At 37.8% G+C, this 22,712-nt stretch overlaps 1 protein-coding gene across 1 annotated transcript; it reads right to left on the bottom strand.

The window, feature by feature from the left end:
• Positions 1-446: 446 nt before the first annotated feature.
• LOC121413069 (5-methyltetrahydropteroyltriglutamate--homocysteine methyltransferase-like) lies at positions 447-22,297 on the bottom strand. The gene is made up of 6 exons (XM_041605829.1): positions 22,253-22,297; positions 8,182-8,248; positions 7,102-7,185; positions 5,628-5,782; positions 2,944-3,025; positions 447-851 (listed from the first exon to the last, which is right to left on the bottom strand). The coding sequence occupies exons 1-6, from the start codon at positions 22,295-22,297 to the stop codon at positions 583-585; spliced, it is 702 nt and encodes a 233-aa protein (XP_041461763.1). The 3' UTR covers positions 447-582.
• Positions 22,298-22,712: the final 415 nt, after the last annotated feature.

Raw genomic sequence — 22,712 nt, 5'->3', positions numbered from 1 at the left:
AATTCAAATGTGTAAGTAAATTGTGCACATACGTGAATACATTACCTTATTTATTTTACTGTTTCATTCCAGTTAGAATTACCAACGAGCCATAAAAGCAATGAACAAAACTTTTCTACACTGATGTAGTTGAGGTCATATTCCGTCGGGCGTTTCATTGGTCTCCACCCTAACCCTGGTCCTTGATCACCATCCTCTAAGTTTTAAATGAGAGACCAGTCCTGATGAAATGAGATTGCAATCTATCAAAAGTGAACTTTTACTGTTTTGAGCGGAAATGTGCCTCACTGACGTTTTTATTACGGGACCCATGCATCACTTCTTCTTCTGTACATTGAAAACACGAGTTGCAAGTCTGTTCCTAGATGTATGACATGAGCAAAAGAAAATATCTATATTTATAATTTGTACAATTATGAAATCTTAAATCTATTTTTATTTTACCCATTGACTGGTGATTGCCGGAAATGTTACCCCAAAACTCATTGTTGTTGATTCACCTCCCTCCGTGGAAAGGGTCACCAGTCTTTCGTAACCTAAAATCAGCTTCATGACAACAAAATTAGTAGCAGAATGTGCATTCTAGGGCATTGTCGATGCTGCTTCCACCATGTTATTAAGCTTTGCTCGCAGAATATCCTTGGGTAAGAAACCCAAACCACAATCTGGTGCCACAATTAGATGATCTGCAGAGGGCAGGTGCTTTAAAACATCTCGTAGCCGTGATCGGATTTCTTCAACACTTTCAACACGACTTCGTGCGATGGCGACAGACCCAAGGACGATTTTGCTCTTTTTGAAGTGATCGAACAAGGACAGGTCGTTTCGACGGTGTGCGTCTTCCAGAGAAACTGTGGAATTTAAGAAATGAAAGAAATAAAGGAAGTCTTCAGGATTTTTATCTTGACTTGTTTTAATTCTGATATTAAAAGTACAGTGCGTATCAAAAGAAAGTTAACGCTTTAAAGAAAAAAAAATCTGTAAATTCCTAAAGCTGTTTCACAATGATATATATGTATATTGTTTAGATATGACCGTCGAATCTTTCCGTTAATCATGAACATCGTGTGGACTCTATCTAAGAATGTTGGTTTGAAGATATATTATCTTGTGGAATGTGTTTCCTTGACCAAAACACTCTAACATGTCTAAGCGTCACTGCATGCCTCCTTTTCACACAAACACACACACCCTCATACACAATCTCTACTTTACACGTAGCAATGGATGAAATGGCCAAAATATTACTTTTGTTTATTGCTTTTCATGCCAGGGAGTGTCTAGATACAATAGATGAAATGAAACTCCCTTTGAATTATAAATCTTAGGCAAGAAAAATGCTGGAGTAGCTAAAAAAACAAATTAGTGTAAACAAAAGTTCATTTCAGACAAGTGTGAAATAAACTATTGTTTGCCACAGTAATGAGTAATGCCACTTTTTTGTTGCCACAGTAATGAGGGGGGATGGTGCCGTGGGGCAGTACCACAGTAAGCAGGGAGATTGATACAGGTTGGTGAAGCTATTCTATGCATGCATGGTGCCACAGTATAAGCAGGGGGCCACATTAATCAAGTTGAAGTGTGCCACAATTAGCATGAGACGATGCCATAGTAAAGCAGGAGGAGCACAGGGTGATGCAATTCCATGTATGCCACAGTGAAAAGGGGAGGTGTGAAAGTAAGCACGCAGTTCTATAGTAAGCACATGGAGATGTCACAGTGCCACAGTAAGCAGGGCGATTCCACAGCAAGCAAAGATCAGGGCCACAGTAAACAGGGGGAGGGCATGCCATAGTAATTGTACGGCAGTACCACAGTAAGCAGGGAGATGGACACAGGTTGTTGAAGGTATTAATCATGATGAAGTGTGCCACAGTTAGCATGGGATGATGTCACAGTAAGCAGCAGAAGCACAGGGAGTTGCCATTCCATAATATGCATGTGGAGGAGCCACAGTGAACAAGGGAAGGTGTGACAGTAAGCACATGGACATGTCACAGTGCCACAGTAAGCAAGGGGAGGGCATGCCACAGTAATCACACGGCAGTGCCATGGTAAGTAAGTATGGGGCAGTCCCACAATAACACCGGACCGTGCAAGCGTGCAAATAAATATCTTAGTCCCTGTTCAGAACACTCATATAAGTGTTTAAAAAGGCTGCAGTATACTTCAAAGGGTTGTAATAATTAATAACTTTCATAAAATTTCATGAATACGGACCCTGGTGTATTGTCTATATGTTATACATTTCAGGGGTCCGTTGCATAAAGAGTTGCGTTTAAACGCAAGTCAAAAAATCAATCGCAACTCCAAAATGCGCGCTGTTGATATGTTGAAAATCAAGTTACGCGTGATATTTATAGTTGCGATTAAGTGCAAATCTTTCTGCAACAGGCCCCTGGTCATGTACATGTAGCACACTTTGAAAACACACTGAAAACATCGTAAACAATGTTAAAACCCTTTTAATACGCAGATACTTAAAAAATGATAATAAAATGGGAAAATGTGGAATTCTTTTTTTTTTTCAATTAAGAGAATTTATCACAACCTCCTTATGATTTTTTTAATTTTCTGTTTGAAGTGGGTAGTGGCTACAATTTTAACCCATTCTATAGTTTGTATTAAACAGATCTATTTGTATACTTTAATATAATTATGCAAGCAATGTCACTGACTTATTGTTACAGAAAATAATTAAAGAAATCATATACCTCCCCGCCCGTATTAAGAATTGCATAAATAGATTTTAATGTACCTATGTGAAATATGGTAATAAAATAATATTTTCATTTTCTCAATCACGGTATTTCGATTAATAAATTAAGATGACATTGAAATTATTTTCTTACAATTTTAAAGAAAAATATATATTCATAATATCTAGATCTGCATAAAAACATTATTCGTAATGAGACTGGATTTTTTTTTAATTAGACTTACCCTCATCAAAACCAGCCTGGTCTAATTTATCGGCAATCATAAAGTAAGCATCTTTATCAGCCTTTGGATAATCAGTTTGATCCTGTGAAGGAAAAACAATTCCGCAAAACAAAATCATACTATATCAACACACATGAAAGCGACCCCAAATAATTACTATTTATTCATGTACCAGTATTTGTTTTTAATTTTCTGAATATTTCAAGGATTCATTTATCTATCAAAGTGATATCAATAGACATACAAGACATTATAATGATCTGTATTAATTTCGCTAAAATGCCGATATGATTTTTATCGTTACGTAATTATAATAACAATAGGTCTATCATTTTGAATAACTTTAAATATGGGGCCCGTAACACGAAGCGTATAGCAATGATCGTAGAACATTTTTCTACGATTGATTACATTGACTACAATGTAAAATCAATCGTGAAATTCAGCGCACGATCAATCGCTAACTTTTGTGTAACGGGACCAAGAACAAAAATCTTGCCAGTCAATGTCTCTTTTCAAGAGACAATACAAATCATCTCTTATTAATCAATCATTCATTCAATAGAATCTTTTTGCCTGTTTTACTTTTATATTGGTCTATACTATATATATTTGAATGTCACTTTAGGGCCTTGCCAGTCCCCGCATGTGTTTATCTCGTGCACCTTAAAAATAGTATATATCACTGGGTGACTGGGGGTGTCGTGGTCTGTTGGTCTAGTGGTCATGACTGTCGTCTTTAAATCTTAGGGATGTGGGTTCGATTTCAATCCATGACGTGTTTTCTTCAGCAAGAACTTTACCCACTTTGTTCTGCACTCAACCCATGGGAGGTGAATGGGAACCCGGCAGGAAGACATTCCTCGAATGCCAGAGCGCATGTACACAGCACGGCTACAGCCGGGGTATAATAATAATCATATTAATGTAATGCGCACTGAAGTTTAGATACATTATAGAAACAATGTAGCGCAATATAAATACACTTTTATAAATATATATTATTATTACGATTATTATATATTATTTTTATTCTTGATGTATATAAAGAGCTATAATGGGCCGTGCAATCAATTAATAAAAACCGACCAATGTCATAGCAAATCACTTTTTGTATTGTTATATATAAGAATTATAGAAGAAATTTCATTGCGTTCATTAATTCCTTTTTTTCCTCTAAGGATATTTAATATTCTAGAATGTCTCGGTTGAGCTTTGCTACATGCGCATATTTAATGAGGCTGAGCAATGTTCGGTATTTTGTAATGTACAATAATCTTGACAGACAATAGGGACTGCTGTCAAATAAAAGGAGAATTATAATTAGCTATGTTGTTTACATTGTTAATTTCACTGAGGTTATTCATTTAAGACTCTCCTAGAACATGTAGAAATGGAATGCTCTATAAATTAGCAGAATGATCTCTTTAAAGACAATACAAGAAGCTTCCAGTAGAGTGGAAATTCGTATATAATATATGAGCTAGCAGTTTCCTCAAATATATCAGAACTTACAGTTTCTAGCTAGACTTTATATCAGAGCATATAGTTTATCTTCGCCTTCAACACAAGCATGACAAGGGTAACTTCTGTGGAAATATTTGCACACCATCAACGAACCATTTGCAATTATTATGTGAGAAAGGAAATCTCAGTTCTGATCAAGATCATCATCCTGTTCCAACTCATGGATTGCTGAAATCGACTGTTTATCATCATCAATTTCGTCTTCACGCAAATTTGAACTCGTTACAGGTACTCTAGTTATCCATCGCATTTTAAAATCAATTTCATCGCCAGCATTGTGGACTTTAGCCTAAACAACTCTTCAACGGCCAGTTTGGATTATTTGGATCAACCCGACCTGACTCAAGATACGTTTAAGACATTTTTTTTGTTTACTGTTAATAAAAAAGAATCAAGTGTAGAATTAATCTAACTTGTTATTTGTTGTAATATTTGTTTAATATCGTAACAGTACATGCGTAAAATAATACCTGAAATTTATGCCCGGGCGTGAATTCCTTCAACACAAAATTAAAGAAAAAGAAAAAAAAATGTGGAGGCAAACTTTTTCGAGATTAGGATTTTTTCTATTTTTAAGGATAAAAAGTAAATAATGAGCATACCCCCCCCCCCCCCAAGAAAAACCCACAGCCTCCCAAGGAAAACCCACAGCCTCCCAAAGAGATGCAGGTTTATTGCCATTGGAAAACTTTCCTGGGAAAATATTAAGATGCCATAGTCACTAAAAAAAATACTTCTTTTTTCAGGGGGGGGGGGGGGTTAGTGATTGATGGATCTGATTTCAGTTTCATTTTCAATCAATATTGTAACCCACTCCTCAACCGTACACAGCCTGGGCTATTTGTCAGTGCCACCAAGGGAACTTCCATATCAAGCCATTTTGTGTTTTATGAATTTAATTTTACATTCAGCTTTTTAACGACAGTGAAGTCCGGAACTTAAGGTAGATTAAAAACAATGACCGATAGACCTTATGCAATGACGTCACCGCGCCGCCATCTTAGAGATCGTTGCCATTGCCTTGCGTGCGTTGTTGGTGATCTGCAGCTGTCGCATCTCTGATATTTCCGTTTACGCGATATTCCTATAGCATCTGAGTGTGGGCGCTAAAAGATTATGACGTCAAATGCATTTAGTTCTATGAGTGTTGCACTGACCAGGTAAAGTGGATATCCACAGCAAAGATGGACAGTTTTCACGACGTCTCCCCCGATACCATCAAAGCATTGTGACGCATGATCAATACCGTAGTCTAGCGCGATGTCCGGGGTTCTCACCATGACTGGCTCATCAAGCTGGATGTGACGGCATCCTATTAGGGGAATGAACGGAGAGGGGATGAAGACAGAGTCAAAGACGAGGACACACGTAAGAAAGAGGAGAGTGACAGAGAGAAGGGGAAGAGGAGAGATCGCGGGAAAGAGAAAGGAAATGATGAAGAGGAGAAAGCAAAAGGGGAGAGGAAGGAAGGGAGAAAGGGCGAATAGAAAATTGGTATAAGAGGAGGGCATTTAATAATGGACATCAATAATTGTTAAGATATGAATAAGGAATAAAGATTTCCTGTTAAGAATCCATTTTGAAAATCCTATCCTGATGTTCACCTTGGAATGACAGTGATATGAGCCAGTATGTGACCTTCATTATTTATCCTTTGACACCAGAAACTCTAATCAGATCATTGCCACTTTCTTCTTGATCCACGATCACCTTGCGAAGCTATTGCGAGAGCGAGGTACTTTTGGGATTAATCAATTGTGACCTTTAATTGACATGTGACAATGTCATAAAATCAGAATATCTTCAATCCTAATTATTGTATGCTTGGACCAATTTTGAAGTTAATCCGTCAAATTACTTTTACCCATAACAAGAACAAGATACGGTCAGATATGTGACCTTCGACCTCTCGGTCCCAACCTACTTTCAAATAACCTGTTAATTTAAATTTATACATAAAGCAAGTTTCAAGTTGATCCATTTAAAGTTTCAAGATATTTCAATGTATCCAATGCAATCAGTTTGAAGGGGCATTTGATACAACGCCTTTTACTTTATGTTTCAAAGCGCTGAGCACACACTACTTCGGGGGCCCGTTGCATGAAACTTTTACCTGAGAAATCTCAGGTTGTTTTTACCGCAGTTTTTGCCCTGTGTTAAAGTCAATTGCGGAAATCAGACCTTAGTTTTCAGTTTTTACCAGAGTTTTTTCAGGTAAAAAGTTTTATGCAACGAGCCCCTGGTGTGGGAAATTAAAACCGTATTAAAATACCCAAGAATGGTCAGCTCAATGTACACAACAACCTATAGGCCTCTCAGAATGGGGCCACTAGAATCGAATAAGACGCATATTTGGACCAGGACTTGGACCCATTTTGATGATCATCATGTCAAACGGTTTTGCGTGGTGGTGCGAAATCTCGCTATCCCGCCCGCCACGGATGGGGGAGGGGGGGTTACTGGATAGCCTCCTCCGCAATGGGAAATTTCACTAAAAGAAAAAGATGGTTTTGGTGTCCCATAGAAGATACTCCTACCTTTCAGTTGTTTTTCCCCAAAAAATGGCAATTATCTAGAAGACAAAAATCCTAACCTCGTCAAGCTAGCGGGCTGCAGCGCTTTGATTCTCACCTGCTTGTACTAGGTTCTTGATGTGTGCATTGATAACTTTCACCAGGTCAGAACTGAGCTCTTTCAGGTCATCGTAAAAAGCATCTAGTAAAATAAATCATAAATATACGACTACAAAAATAATTATAAGTCTGATTCTTAAGGCACCAAATTCATTAAAATCTAATTGCCCAATTAAGGCGTTCGAGTGAAACGAAAATAAAGACAAACAAGTATTTGTCTGTAGAGTGATACAAGTAAACAGTTTTACTTCAAATGCTTGATGGAGTTGGTATTTCGGACCTATCTAGAGAAGGAATTCCAGAGAGAGGGGCCCAGCATGAACAAGAAGCTGTTCCTACTATTAAGTATTGCATTTTGGAACCGTAATATCTCAGTCACATTAATGTTTGCTCTTCGGCGGCAGTACGGCGAAATAAAAACCTCCGTGTTAACATTTTTGTACCAGCTACATGATTATAGGTGGTTTGAATAAAAATTAAGAAAATGCTTGTTTTCGACTCGCCGCACGGCCGCCATAATGGAAAAATGTAAATTAGTAGTAGAAAACCTTCGATTTGGGGCGTAAAGATCTGGTTGTGCTGTATCAATCTTTTAATTATGTGGTATATAATTATTACTAAGTTGTTTTTTCCCAAAGGCTAATAATGGCTAGATCACAGCAAGGACTGCTACGAATCTTTTCAATAAGACATTCGAAAACAGCGTATACGCCGAGCGTTCTCAGACAGTTTGTAGGTTCAGAGCTTGGTCGATGTCTTGAACAAGATTGTTTTAATGTCGTACGACGTACGTAACCCTGTGTTCGTAAGGCGAAACTTAAAAAAAAATATCGATTTTCTCAGCAAACTGACTTGGATGTGAATATTTAAATGATCTGAAAAATTGAGCAAAATTTCATGGTTAACTTTCCTGCCCTTTAAAGCAATTGGACTGGTATACATATATATATATATATATATATATATATATATATATATATATATATATATATATATATATATATATATATATGTATATATATATATATATATATATATATATATATATATATATATATATACTTGCAAGGAAACTTACTAGCTGTTGATCCAATGATGGTCATTGGGCCAGGTACGGTGGCTTTGACAGGCTTCTCACAGTTTAGCTATGCATTAAAAACATAGAATGTTAAAAAAATTGTGTTATTCAAATATGGGAAGAGAAGGAGAGAGAGAGAGAGACATGCAGAGAGGGGGATAGACTGTGGGATGGTCGCTAAAATTGTGACTTTCCGTGGGGCGGCAAATACAACCACGGTTCTTGGACATGATAATTTGTAAAATATTATGAGCGAATACCTGCACAATGTTGCCATCGGTAAATTTTGCTCCTGACCTCAAAATTAAAATAATAATATGCAAAATCGTACCATTGATTCGACTGGAAATTCCGCCATTCACCCCGTGTGTTAAGGACTTCCGTGAACGGGCGCAAGCGTGCACAATGCATGTAACCTCGTTCGCGTTTTATTTTTTTTTATTCGCGCGCTGTATGTACATGATATACGTTATAATACAGAATGTACGATGGCGGATAAGATGTCGTCGTCTTCGTCGTGTTTTGACAGCGAAAATGACGATTTATCACTAGCAAATATATGCTACATGCACGTCTTTCCCAAGGAAAGAGGGCCAGTAAATTCCTTTCAAGTAAAGAGCTAGAACAAATTTAAGCCTTTGCTGCATTCGTTGATGTAGACTACCTGGGACTTCAGAATAAAAATAGCTATTCGTGCAGCAGAGAAGTTTGCGATTGACTTGCACGCAGCCCGGCCCGGGAGACCAGCCCGACGTCCGACCAGCTTTCAGCAAGATCCGAATGGATCAAAATAAATATAGATGTTCGATGTAGGCCTACCGCGTTTACATCTTGCCCAGAGCCAGGTCAAACATCTTTCGTATCACCAGCATTGAGCAATCAATCGATCGAAGGTATAATTTGTTTTCACTTTGTGCTCTTGCATTTCACTCTCTGCAAAAGTGAAGCGGTGCAAACTTTGATGATTTTTTTTGTATAGGTCTACATCTAGATTTCTTAATTGAGTCGATGAATAATGTGACTCATGACTTACTTCGTCTTCTATTCATAGGCTTGTAAATGTGGCGGTTAAGTAAGTCATGACATGAGTCACATTATGTATCGATTCAATTAAGAAATCTAGACCTATACAAAAATCATCAAAGCTTGTACTGCTTCACTTTTGCACAGAATGAAATGCAAAAGCACAAAGTGAAACAATTTTGGCATGGACAAAGATCGCTATAACAAGGATCACCATCTCAAAATCATCCTCTGTATCTTTTTCACCTTCGATAGTTTGATTGCTGGAATGCTGGTGATACAAACGATGTTTGACCTGGCTCTGAGCAAGATGTAACGCGTTACATCTATAACGTTAGTTTGATCCATTCGGATCTTGCTGCAATGCTGGTCGGGCTGGGCAGGAGCGTAACGGGTCGGTGGCCATGCAGGAGGGGCAAGAGCAAAAAAATCTCCGGTCTTATCAGGGGCAGATCCATGATTTTCCAAAAGGGGGCTAATTTTTCAGAGGAAAGTTTCGACCAGCCCCCCCCCAAAAAAAAAAAAAAAAAGTTTTTCAACCAATTGACAAGCAAAAAAAATGAAAAAGAAGGTTTTCACCCACAATGAAGTATATTTCGTACACGGAAAAAAGGGTCTTCAATTTCAAAAGAGGGGGCACACCTTTGTTTTAATGGCATATTTACATTACAAAATTTTAGTATTTTGCTTCTCAAAGGGGGGAGGGGCAGGCAATGGCGTCATGAGGCAACATTTTGAGGGGCGATATGGTGTATCGGGAAAAAAAACAATGCGAGTGAGCAAAAAATTATACATTTTTATTATATACAAAAATCCAATTTCAGATTTTGACATAATGTTAAAGAAGATAACATATTTTTCACCCTTCTCTCTTTCCTTTTCCTTTTTTTTCTTGGTCTGTACGCCACGGTAAACAAGATTTTGTTTATGATTTTGCATGCATGCTTATTTTAAAAAAAATAAAATCACCTTTTCATGACAATCTATCTGTTCTTCTTTCTTTCCTTTTCCAGTTCCTCTTTTTCCCCTTTCCCTTTCATTCTCCCCCTTTTCTTTTTCCCCTTTCATTCTCCCCCTTTTCTTTTTCCCCTTTAAGTTCCCGGTGAACTCCCCCAGGGGGATAGCTTGCCCCCCCCCGCACTGTTAAGCCACTGCTCCCTGGGATGGACCGGGTTGCATGCAAGTCAATCGCAAACTTCTCTGCTGCACGAATAGCTATTTTTATTCTGAAGTCCCAGGTAGTCTACATCAATTAACAAATGCAGCAAAGGCTTAAATTTGTTCTAGCTCTTTACTTGAAAGGAATTTACTGGCCCTCTTTCCTTGGGTAAGACGTGCATGTAGCATATATTTGCTAGTGATAAATCGTCATTTTCGCTGTCAAAACACGACGAAGACGACGAAATCTTATCCGCCATCGTATATTCTGTATCTAACGTATATCATGTACAGCGAATAAAAAAAAATAAAACGCGAACGAGGTTACATGCATTGTGCACGCTTGCGCGCGTTCACGGAAGTCCTTAACACACGGGGTGAATGGCGGAATTTCCAGTCGAATCAATGGTACGATTTTGCATATTATTATTTTAATTTTGAGGTCAGGAGCAGAATTTACCGATGGCAACATTATGCATGTATTCACTCATAATATTTTACATATTATCATGTCCAAGAACCGTGGTTGTATTTGCCGCCCCACGGAAATGAAAAACTAGAGACATTTTCCTTGTCCATCCCACAGTCTAGGAGAGGGAGGCAAAGAGAGGGAGTGGGAATAATTTTTTTGTTGATAGGTACTACTTAAAGATCAAAGCGTTATTTCATCAACTTTCCTCCTTGCATTGATATGGTACCCCTGGGACCAGTTTCATAAAGAGTTACAACTGTTGAACCTTTGCCTTCATGGCAACTTCAACGTTAACCTTGAATCTGATTGACTGCTGAGCCCTGTGTCCATGAATTGGTTTCATGGTTTGATTTATTTTTCAATCCTTGATTTTTAGAGTGTGCATGATAATTTAGCCTTCGTTAAAATTACAAAATCACATTCTTTTTAACAAGATATATGTGTGTGTTGTTTAAAAAAAAGTTATATCACGAAATAGGATTAAATGGGGAGAGTTGCTTGATTTCCGCCGATCGGCATATGCTGGGTCAAATTAACTTTCAGGTGGTATTTGAAAGTTTAACGAATGACTGGTAACCGTTTCTTGCGCTATAGCTCAACCTATGATATTTTACTGCTTACGTAGCACCACTTAGTCTCTCATAAAGTCGTTCATAACTCTATGAAAAGCTTCTAGAAACAGCCACCAGGGCCTCATAACACACAGCTTATCTAATATTTAATAATAATAATGAAACGTTTTTGTATAGCGCAAAATACATAAGCAAAGTTGCATGTCTCTAAGCGCTTTTTACAAAAGGAGTGGAGATGGAGGGGAGATATGTATATTTCTAAATTTTTCTGGCAGATTATTCCATAAAATAACAGCTGCATGTGAATATGATCTTTCCCCATATGACTTTGTCACAGTATGTGGGACCTGTACTAATGACTTTTTACTTGAACGTAGCATTCTGTCAGGTTTATATGGTGTTAACAGTTCAATGAGATACGATGGAGCAAACTGATGGAAACATTGGTAGGCGAATAGAAGTACTTTGTAGTGTATGCGGGATTGGATAGGTAGCCAATGTAAGTTTTTTAAGACTGAGAAAATTGGTTCATGTTTCTTTGTTCGTGTTACGAGTCGCGCTGCTGAATTTTGAACGAGCTTTAATCTTTGAATTTGACGCGACGGAAGGCCAAAAAGCAAACTATTACAAAAATCAAAATGGCACATAAAACAGCATAAATTAGGCGCTAAGTAGTTGTCTTATTCAAAAAGGTGCGAATTTTGCCTATTTTATAGTCCATAAGATGCTGACTGACATGTTTGTGAAACAAAATGTTGAAAGATGAATTTATCGTCAAAAGTAACCCCTAAGTTTTTACATGTTTTGGTTGCGTGAACAAGAGTGCCATCGAGATCTAGTGTCAGTATTGGGTTACTTACTATATAGCGAGAAGAAACATGAAGAAATTCAGTTTTTATATTGTTGAGTTCAAACCATTTAGTTGAGACCACTCTTTGACTGATCGTACACAATTTGATATTTTTGTAGTAATGTCTTCGTCGTTATTCCTCTTAAATGTAATATACAGTTGTGTATCGTCTGCATAGAACATTTTTGAACCCAATGTGTATCAATTATATCCTCTAGAGGAGAAGTATAGAGAGTGAATAAAACTGGGCCGAGTACGGACCCTTGAGGCACCCCTTGAGTATTTATGTGTCTGGATGACCGCTCGTCTCCGATCACTACAGTGTGAGTGTGTTGGGATAAGTAAGACTCTATCCAGGTATGTGCTAGACCATCAATTCCGAAGTGCATTCTTAAGCGTCGTAACAAAATGTCATGTGAAATTGTATCAAACGCGCAGGAAAAATCCAGCAGCACAAGAACGACTTCGTCTCCTCTATCAAGATATAAAAGTATGTCATTTGTTACTCGCACAAGAGCCGTTTCAACGCTATGGTACGAGCGGTAACCAGATTGTGACTTTGCATACAAACTGAAGTTACTTAAATATTGTTGAAGTTGAAATACAGCTATTATTTCTAGCAGTTTACCAAAAAACATAAGATTTGCTATTGGGCGATTACTTTTCAGATCGTTTACATCAGAGACTGAGCATTTTAATCTAGGCAAGATATTTGCACTCTTAAATATTTCTGTTACAGTGAATTGGCCTATCAAGATCATCGTGTCATGTGCCTTTTGTTCGGTAGACTGACTGGGAACCAATCAGAATTGTGCTTTTAATTTAGCGATTAATTGCTAACCTTCGTGTTATGTGGCACTAGTTACATTTCTCGGTCAATACTCTGACTAAAAAGCACGTTCAAGGACAAGTTCATTGGTCATTTCCATTTAGCGTTTGATTTCAAACCTCTTTGTCACATCGAAGCCCAGGTCCTATACTGCTTACTCCAAAGTGCATGTGGTTCAAAGAGTAAACACACGAAACGATAAGATTACAATTTTATCATTTAAGTAGGGCCTATTAACTCCTCAAAGTGATTTACATACTAGGGTATATATATACCCAGTGTGAGTCAGAAAAATTTTACGCTTTTTAAACTAAGTATTTTTTTCAAGAAAATATGGGATTCAGAGAGAAATTCTAGCATGTAAGGGTAGAGTAAATATTCCTGTGTCACTTGGTAAAATTTGTTTCAGTGTTGTTGTTATGGTTGAGTGCACAACAGCCATTGTTTGAGAAAGTGTCAAAACCCATTTGCACCATGTCAGATGATTACATGTACCTGCTGAAACAGAGACAAAATCATTCACACAAACAATTAGCGTAAAGTTTATGCGTATGTTTATTAATCAAGAAAAATAAACAAAAGAACCAGTAAATCAATAAATCATCTTCACTTAAAAGTTCCTTTCCATTGTCATTTCGGCCACAACTTGGACAAAGCTTCCCACCTTCAATCTTTCACATTTTGTCAATTTATCTTGATGCACTTCTGAGCTCGATGGATCAATGCTGCCATGCGAAGTGTCTAAATCAAAATCAGTCGAAAAATAAAGAAGAAGCATTTTATGTAATTGAATTCAAAGTGTACAGCACCCCACCTGCAGATTTGGATGACTTGCAGCAGCGCATCACCCCCGGATTCATCAGAGCAACATGTGGAAGACTGATTATGTTGAAGGCGGGAAGTTTTATCCAAGTTGTGGCCAAAATTTTTTAGCGAAAATGATTTATTGATTTACTGGTTCTCTGGTTTATTTTTCTTGATTAATAAACATACGCATAAACTTTACGCTCATTGTTTGTGTGAATTGTTTGTGCTTTTGTCTCTGTTTCAGCAGGTAAATGTAATCACCTGACTTGGCGAAAATGGGTTTTGACACCTTTTCAAACAATGGCTGTTGTGCACTTAACCATAACAAGAACACTGAAACAAATTTACCAAGTGACAAAGGAATAGCTACTCTATCCATACATGCTAGAAATTCTCTCTGAATCCCACATTTTCTTGAAAAATACTTAATTTAAAAAGTGTAACATTTTTTTTCTGACTCGCATTGTATAGGCCTACTGGACACACTGGGGAGAAAAGCAGTATTTTTGCAACCTTCAAATGCAACTTTGGACACATCTTTTGGGTGCATGCCGAAAGTTTGCTAGGTTGTACTCTTTCTATCATTCGATTGTCACCAGCGGATCCATGAGGGGCACATCGCCCCCCCCCCCCCCTTTGAGAGCGATGTATTCCTAGAAAGATGTTCTCAGGGCAAATATCGGACATACGTAAGACATGTAGACCTTCTTGGAGGTGCTTGTTAGATTTTTCTGAACAAATATCCCCCCAGAACGAGACTTTTCCGACGGATGCGGCAGCGTCAACATTAAAATTCTGACAAAGATTAATTTTTTGAACTGTCTAAATAACCATGATAACTTAGAAAGTATATAAACTTAGTTCATGAAACTGTAAAGGTAATTACGTATTAAGTATTAACATTCTACCTGAGTTTCAGGTAACATGACTAAGGTCAAAGGCCTTTAGAGGTCAATGACCTTTCACCACGTTTAAAGTATCAACATTGAAATCCCAACCATAGATTTTTGAAAATGTCATTATAACTTAAAAAGTATATGGACCTAGTCAATGAACTTGAAGATAATCAAGGAACTAGGAAACACGGATAATAAGTCAGAATGCAACGCTCGTTTTGCATCATCAAGTTTAGGTCACATGATTATAAAGTTCAAAGGATATTTAAGATCAATGAATGTCGTATGAGTATTGAAATACATGTACATGTATTAACTGTGGTTGCATGAAACTTGACCATATAAAGAGTAATCAAGTATCGTATCGGTGTCAGGTCATATGGTCAAGTTCAAAGGTCATTTAGAGTCAATGAACTTAGGGACGAGAGCAAAAATATCACAGCATTCCCCCTGCAGGCTTCCCTTAAAGCACGCTCCAATTAAGAAGCCCATGCCCCCTGCAGGCGGTCATCACTTCCTCTTAAAAATAATCCGCCATGCCCCCTGCGTGCTGCCGCGTCTAATCTCTAATAATAATAATAATATATATGATTTGTATGGCGCCAAATCCATAAGAATATCAAATGCTCTAGGCGCACTAGTGCAAAGTAGAGGTGAAAAGAAGGAAAAGTATTTAGATTATAAGTGCTGAAGACAAATAGAAGGGATAAATATCAATTGTAGGCCAAATTAAACATATAGGTTTTAAGATTAGATTTAAACATTTCAACAGAGCTACTATCTTTAATGGTCCGAGGAAGAGAATTCCATGCGGATGGCCCAGCATGGGCAAATGTACGTTCCCCCCACTTTGTTTTGATTTTAGGGATAACCATCAAACCAGAGTCTTGAGAACGAAGAGATCTAGAAGGGCATATTGGTGTATCAAGGAGATGTTATAGAGAGGAGCGGGTCCATGTGTACAGTGAAAGAGTAATAAAAGAATCTTAAAAATAACGCGTTGTTCAACAGGTAGCCAGTGTAGCGATTTCAGAATGGGTGTGATGTGGCTGTGCTTATTGGTGAGGGTCACTATACGCGCAGCAGCATTCTGTAATTTTTGAAGTTTTGCAAGAGCATTTTGGGGTAAACCAAACATTAGGGCATTTCCGAAATCTAGTCGAGATGATATTAGAGCATGGGTGATTTTTTCTGTGGCATTGCGGGTGAGGTATTTACGGATGAAGCCTAGGTTGCGTAACTGATAGCGAACTGATTGAGAGATACGTTGAATCTGTGTGGACATTGTCATTTGGGAATCAAGAAAAATACCTAGATTACGGCAGGCACCATTCCCCCTGCAACCTAACACCGGATGTTCTAAATAATAATCCGCCATGCCCCCTGCGTGCTGCCGTGCAAAATCTTTCCAATTTAATCCACCATTCCACCTGCAGCCTACCACCAGTTGCTCTTGAAAATAATCCACCATGCCCCCTGCGTGCTGCCGTGATAAATTTTAATCATTTGGGTGCGACGGGCTACGACGGGCTTCTATAGAAGCCGAGATTTGTTTGGTTTGATTCGATGGATTTAAAAAAAAAATGAAATCTTTATGTACTAAAACCTGTGACACGTACTATTTCCTTTATAAACTTATTTCAATAACAAAAATCCCGAAAATAGGAAATCATTTCGACTTTACCCGATTTTTTCGTTGGAGTCAGACGGGAAAAATAAGTTTTATGACGAGCACGTACGCGCGCGCACTAGGCCAGGGGCCCGTTGCAGAAAGAGTTACGTTTAAACGCAAGCCAAAAAATCAATCACAAGTCCCAAATGCGTGCTGTTGATTGGTTGAAAATCGAGTTGCGCATGCTTTTTACAGTTGCGATGGATTGCAACTCTTTCTGCAATAGGCACCTGATCACGTAATTTGATCCATATCGTTGTTCTGAGAGTATACGCTAACATCTTTTCTGCAAGATCGTCACGTAATAAGCTATGCGTTTATTCACCACTTTTGTCTTATTATTTGTTTCATCAAGGAGATATATCTCTAGAATGATATCTATTTGTAATTGTATTTTCAGAAAAACAAAAATCTTGTAGTGACGAGAGTAATGTCTTAGTACTTTGAGCTGATCTCGGTGCACTTTTGACCCCATCATCCCTCTTCTCATTATTTTGAAGAAAAAAAAAGAGAAAAGAAAGCAGTTTAGCACGCCATTCATATGCTCTTTTCAAAAGGTAAAAGTCCATGTAGTGCATGATATATCGGCATTACCCGAACAAAAGAATGTCTGGGCGGCCACTCAAACAAATTCCTTCCGAAAAGAGCAGGATACAGATGGTCAACGCCCCGAACAAAAGGAAGATTAGTGTTTATCAGCAGGACGATCTGTTGAATGCTTTTTGAACTTAGCAATACAACAAGCTTTTATGAATACTCTTTTTTATTTCGACCAACAACCAGTATCTAAAAAAAAAAGAAAACCTTGTTTCATTCACCAACAACACAGGCTTATGACAGTGAGTCATATTGCGTAAAAGCGCTTCCCCTGGGTGATAACAAGTATAAGGATGAAAGAATCATTTAGGGCAATTCTAGAATAAAAAAAACGCTCAGATGTCACGGAGAACGAGAGAGAATGAGAGACAGGGATAAAAAGGGGGAATAGACAAGTGCGCTTTTGCTAAAATTCCATGAATATCTACTTAAACGAATAACAACATGACTTTATTTGTTTGGTTATATCACTTAAAAAAAAAAAAACACGTTTTGTTTGTCACAACTCTGTCCTCAGACCCTTGTCGGACTGATGACTTTTTATTATTACTCTTGTTAAACTCAGCCCCCCCCCCCCCCCCGATGGAAATGTTCTGACCTACACTCTAATGTTGCTTGTTTGTCTCCTGTCTCCGATGTTCTGTTTGTAAAGCGGTATAAAAAATAAAAATAACAATCATCCTGGCCAGTTTTTTCCCCGTTACGACCCCAAAAAAATCGCATTCGGGCGCTTACCATGGTTAGTGTCCAAACGAAAATATTTTGGAAAAGAATTGTGTTATACAGGGACAGCCATGTTTTTTTGTGCAGGGGTTAAGCTGTGGGACGGGGGTGAATCGGTTAAAAAAATCACACTATTTCTAATTCATGTCATTTTACAGAATAAATTCATAACATGTTATGTTATGAACGTGGAGCGTTGTGGCCCAGTGGATTAGTCTTCGGACTTTGAAACAGAGGGTCGTGGGTTCGAATCCCAGCCATGGCGTAATTTCCTTCAGCAAGAAACTGATCCACAATGTGCTGCACTCAACCCAGGTGAGGCAAATGGGTACCGGTAGGAAGTAATTCCTTTAGAAGCTGTGTGCGCTATGAACGCCTAGCTTAGCCGGGTAATATAGGAGCGCCTTGAGCACCTACCAAGGTGGATATGTGCGCAATATAAATATCCTATATTATTATTATTATTATGTTTTAGAAGCTTGTCATCTCATTCTCCTTTTCTTTCCCAGATGGAAACTTGTGCATTGAAAAGTTGACAAAAACATAATCACTTCAAATAAAACCAATAATGAACTAAACGTTTCCGCTCCCGAAATGGAGGAAATAAAATAATATAGGAGGAGAAATTACGTTAAGGCATCCCCTGAAGAAAACATGTTTGTCTGGCGTGTCCGACAGAACCCTCTCAACCCTACAATCTTTAACTCATTTGTGACCTACCACCCCCACCCCCCCCCAAAAAAAAATATGTTAATACTGATCTAAATTTTATTGATGTTCCTACCTTTTCGCCAATTTCTTTCCTTTTTTAACCGACGAATAACGTGGTAGAAAAGAATCATATGAAGAGCTCACTCGCAAAAGGGGTTAGGTCCATTTTTCATCAAATTTGATTTTTGGGCCTCAATGTATAGATTTTTAGTAGTTCTATATTAAGATGATACCAAAGAAAAGTTGAAATTCCTATTCAAAAGTGATCCAAAATGGCAAAGAAAAATCACTTTTTTCAAAAGGAGCTAGGTCCATTGTTCATAAAGTTTATTGTTCTCTGTCTCAAAACCTCTAAATTTTTAGTCGCTCTGATGAAAACAAAGAAAATTTGAAACTGACATGCAAACATGAATAAAAGTGGCAAGGAAACATCACTTTTTTAATCAAAATCGTTTGGAGTCATTTCAGTTTAGTTGCAAATGGGGTTAGGTCCACGATAATGATTTTAAAAGAATATATAGAAAAAATGAAGACTGGTAGATTTCTTTTATACCCAATTTTATGTTCGCATGATAGGGTAGTACATCATGACAATTTAGTTTCTCATAAGAATATTGCAGTAAGTGAGAATAAAAAACATGTTTTTTTCTCGGAATGGTCAAAAGTGGACCTAACCCCTTTTGCAACTAAACTCGTTATATAGAAAAAAAACACCCACGCATTTTTTTCCATTACTGCAAACAAACATTTGGTGCGCTTACCCTGGTTAGCATCAAAACCAAAATATCTGATTTTTTAAATAAACAAAAAACATGGACCGTTGAGCATTTTTTTATAATAGAGGGGTTGAGTTTAAAGTGAGATCGAGGGAGTAGACCGGCCAACAAAAATCACAAATTTATACAGACTTCAGCTTTTTCTTGTACGTGTTTGCTGAAGGGGGTGAGGACTGAAACTTCCTACCAACTCCGCCGTCTCTGTACTTTTAGAATGAACGATTAAAACGATAGAGACAAAAATGCATTCTAACTATTTTGATTGTTGTTTTAATGATTTATTTATTATTTTAATTTGTCGAATGAAAATGCCGCTCACAAGAGTTCATATGGTGCAAAGCATACGGGAATGGTATAGCCTGAGTGGTAATTTATTCCAGAACCAATTAGAGCTTGGAGTGGACGAGAATATTATTACGTGTCTGTAGTATGTTCATGATATTATTTATTTGATTATTATACAGTAAATAGAGAAATATATACTCTTTTCATTAATTCAGTGTTTTTTGCGCATGGTATCCAGTCGTCAATTAAAGTCCCCCATCCCCCCCCCCCCCGAACAATGAGCTGACTTGTACACAACATTAACATATAACAAAACAAAATAAAGCGAAAATACCTTAGCACTTATGAGCAATTATATACAACATCACATGATTGCCAGATGCGAGAATATGAGGGAAAAATTGAGTTACTTCATCTCCCCCCCCCCCCACCTCTCTCTCTCTCTTTTAAGGAGGCCCGAAACACCATGCGTCTTTTTGTGGAAGAAATGCGTCCGGGATTGGGGATTAGCGTTGAATGCATTTTACTTTGACACCATGCCGACTGCGCACTGAACGGGGTAATTACCTATTAGTGGGCGTCCAAGCTGGCTGCGTCCGGCATAGGGGATTATCTTGAAAATGCGCCATGATCTGACCCCATGCCGCCTGCGTGCTGAATGGGGTTGTAGAGAGGCCCATGCTGGCTGCATCCGGCATGGGGGATTAAATTGAATTTCGCATGGCTTTGACCCCATGCTGCCTGCGTGCTGAACGGGGCAATCAATTAGTAACAACCGTTCATGCTGGCTGCATCCGGCATGGGGGATTAATTCTGATTACCCCATGCCTCTAGCGTTCACCCCATGCCCCCTGCAGGCTTCACGCTATAATATTTTTGCTCTGTTCCCTTAGTATGAATGGTGTTATAGGGAAAAATAATTCATCTGAGTTGTTTTCAAAGTCAGCACTGCTAATATATCATGTATATTGCAAAGACCGTAGACGCACATGCAAAAGAATGGAAAAGTCCAACATTCGTATTTCATGAGACCTGCTTCGTCATTTGTTTGCTTGTGACCGCTTTTTGTTAATTCACAAGACTTAATTTGGGGGTTTTATTACTCGCGAGAAGCAACTCAAAGCGTCCTTTTCGCCCTTTTGCCGCATTTAATATGAATGTTTGACTGGTCAATTTTTGGAGATTCGCATCCTTGCAATACCTATACAAATAGTTTCTAAGCTCAGTCATAACCAGAATTGTTCTTAGCACGTTCGGCACACCTTTAGTGCAGTTTTGCCGCATGCAAAGACCCGATTGTAAGACTTCGCAATATAAGGTTGTGCAACGTATATTATTTACAAATGATTTGCTTTTCAAATTGAAATTAGTTTCAGTAAACAAATGCACCTTCTGTCGAAAAGAAATTGAAACGGTTTTGCATCTATACTCGAAGTGCAGGCCTGTTAATCACATTTGGAATGACTTAGAGGACTGGATTAGGACCAAAACCAATGAGACTTTACGTTTCAGATAAAAATTAAATATTCGGATTTATTTGAAAACACAATTGTGTACTCAATTGTATTTTCATTATAGTAAGAAAAACTATGTATGATTGTAAAATAAACAATATAATTCCTCTTTTCAGTATTATTAAATCCTAAATCAATTATTACCAAAATGAAAAATACATTGCCCAACTAAATTTCAACCAACACAGATTTGACAAAAGATGGTTTCGATTGAAAGATCTCGTTATTGTTTGACTTCCACATGTAAAATTATTTTGTCAGTTCATTGTTCATATCAGTGATTGTATTCTACATTGTACTCTGTATCTACTGATTTTGATTGCCAATAAAATCCCTGTGCAGGAGAAAAAGATTTTTAAAAGAAAGTTTTAGGTCACATGATTATAAAGTTCAAAGGTCATTTAGAGTCAATGAACTTAGTACGAATGGTGTTATAGGGAAAATTAATTCATCTTAGTTGTTTTTAAAGTCGGCACTGCTAATATATCATGTATATTGCAAAGGCGCAGATGCAAAAAGTCCAACATTCGTATTTTATGACGCTTGCTTCGTCATTTGTTTGCTTAAGATCGCTTTCGTTAATTCACAAGATTTAGTTTGGGGGTTTTATTACTCGCAAAAAGCAACTCAAAGCGTCCTTTTCGCGCTTTTGCCGCATTTAATATGAATGTTTGACTGGTCCATTTTTGGAGATTCGCATCCTTACAATACTTTCACAAATAGTTTGTAAGCTCAGTCATAACCAGAATTGTTTTTAGCACGTTTGGCACACCTTTAGTGCAGTTTTGCCGCATGAAAAGACCCGATTGTAAGACTTCTCATTTCCTTACCATTCGCGTCCTTACTAAAAAAATCGAAAAGCAATTGTGAACGCCGTAAAAACAGGGTTGGTACAATGTATTATTGAAACTGTAAAAAATGTTTTTTACATTTTTCTAAGAGATGTGACACAGCTATTATTGTCACAAATTGGTATTCTGATAATTGACTTTTGTCATATTCCTGTAGGTTCCTGCTCTTTTTCTTCGCAGAAAACCCAATCAAAATCACACATCTTATGGAAAAAAACGTAACTAAATTTGTGTATTGGCGTGATTAATTCATTGGAACACGAGGGGTTCTGGAGTACTTCTAGCCGGTCCCAGTAGCATTACCACCGTTTACTATTTGGCCCTAATATACTTACCCAGTTTCTCTCGAATAGTGGGCACTTCTGCGACCCAAGCCCCATTACGACATGATTTCTTGGTTAGATTCGTGAAGTCAAAGCCTTTTATATGCCGACTGAAAAGAGAGATTGAGAGACAGGTAGTAAAGCTCCGTTGTCACGGGACTCGCGAACATTTGCGAAGGTTTTCCAAGGAAGCAAATGTAAAAAACTTGCTGTCTAATATTATTGCTTTTGGAACGCAATTTTAATTGTACGCCTCTGGCCTCCATCCTGGTCAAGTCTGATGTATACGCCTGTATACATCAGACTGCTTTAAAGGAAACCAAAACCCAAGAAGAGAAGTAATCTTATTGGAAAGAGTAAAATGACAGGAACAATTTAAAAATAAATCATCAAAATCGATTACGAAATAAGCAAGTTACGGGAGTTTAAAAAATCTTGTTGTACTATCTATGGGCATCCTCAAATTGGCAAA

The sequence above is a fragment of the Lytechinus variegatus genome, chromosome 4, assembly GCF_018143015.1.
Source record: "Lytechinus variegatus isolate NC3 chromosome 4, Lvar_3.0, whole genome shotgun sequence".
NCBI lineage: Eukaryota > Metazoa > Echinodermata > Echinoidea > Temnopleuroida > Toxopneustidae > Lytechinus > Lytechinus variegatus.
The sequence above is the reverse complement of the archived record's forward strand: the minus strand, read 5'-3'. Positions and strand labels throughout refer to the sequence as shown.

What these genes read in the sequence shown, in the direction of transcription:
- LOC121413069 (XM_041605829.1), bottom strand. Translation starts at nt 22,297, where the DNA reads ATGGGGCTTGGGTCGCAGAAGTGCCCACTATTCGAGAGAAACTGG. An exon ending in CATCATTGGATCAACAGCTA is followed by an intron (nt 7,186 to 8,181) that starts GTAAGTTTCCTT and finishes TTATTTTACTAG; the next exon opens with ATGCTTTTTACGATGACCTG. An exon ending in CAAGAACCTAGTACAAGCAG is followed by an intron (nt 5,783 to 7,101) that starts GTGAGAATCAAA and finishes TTCCCCTAATAG; the next exon opens with GATGCCGTCACATCCAGCTT.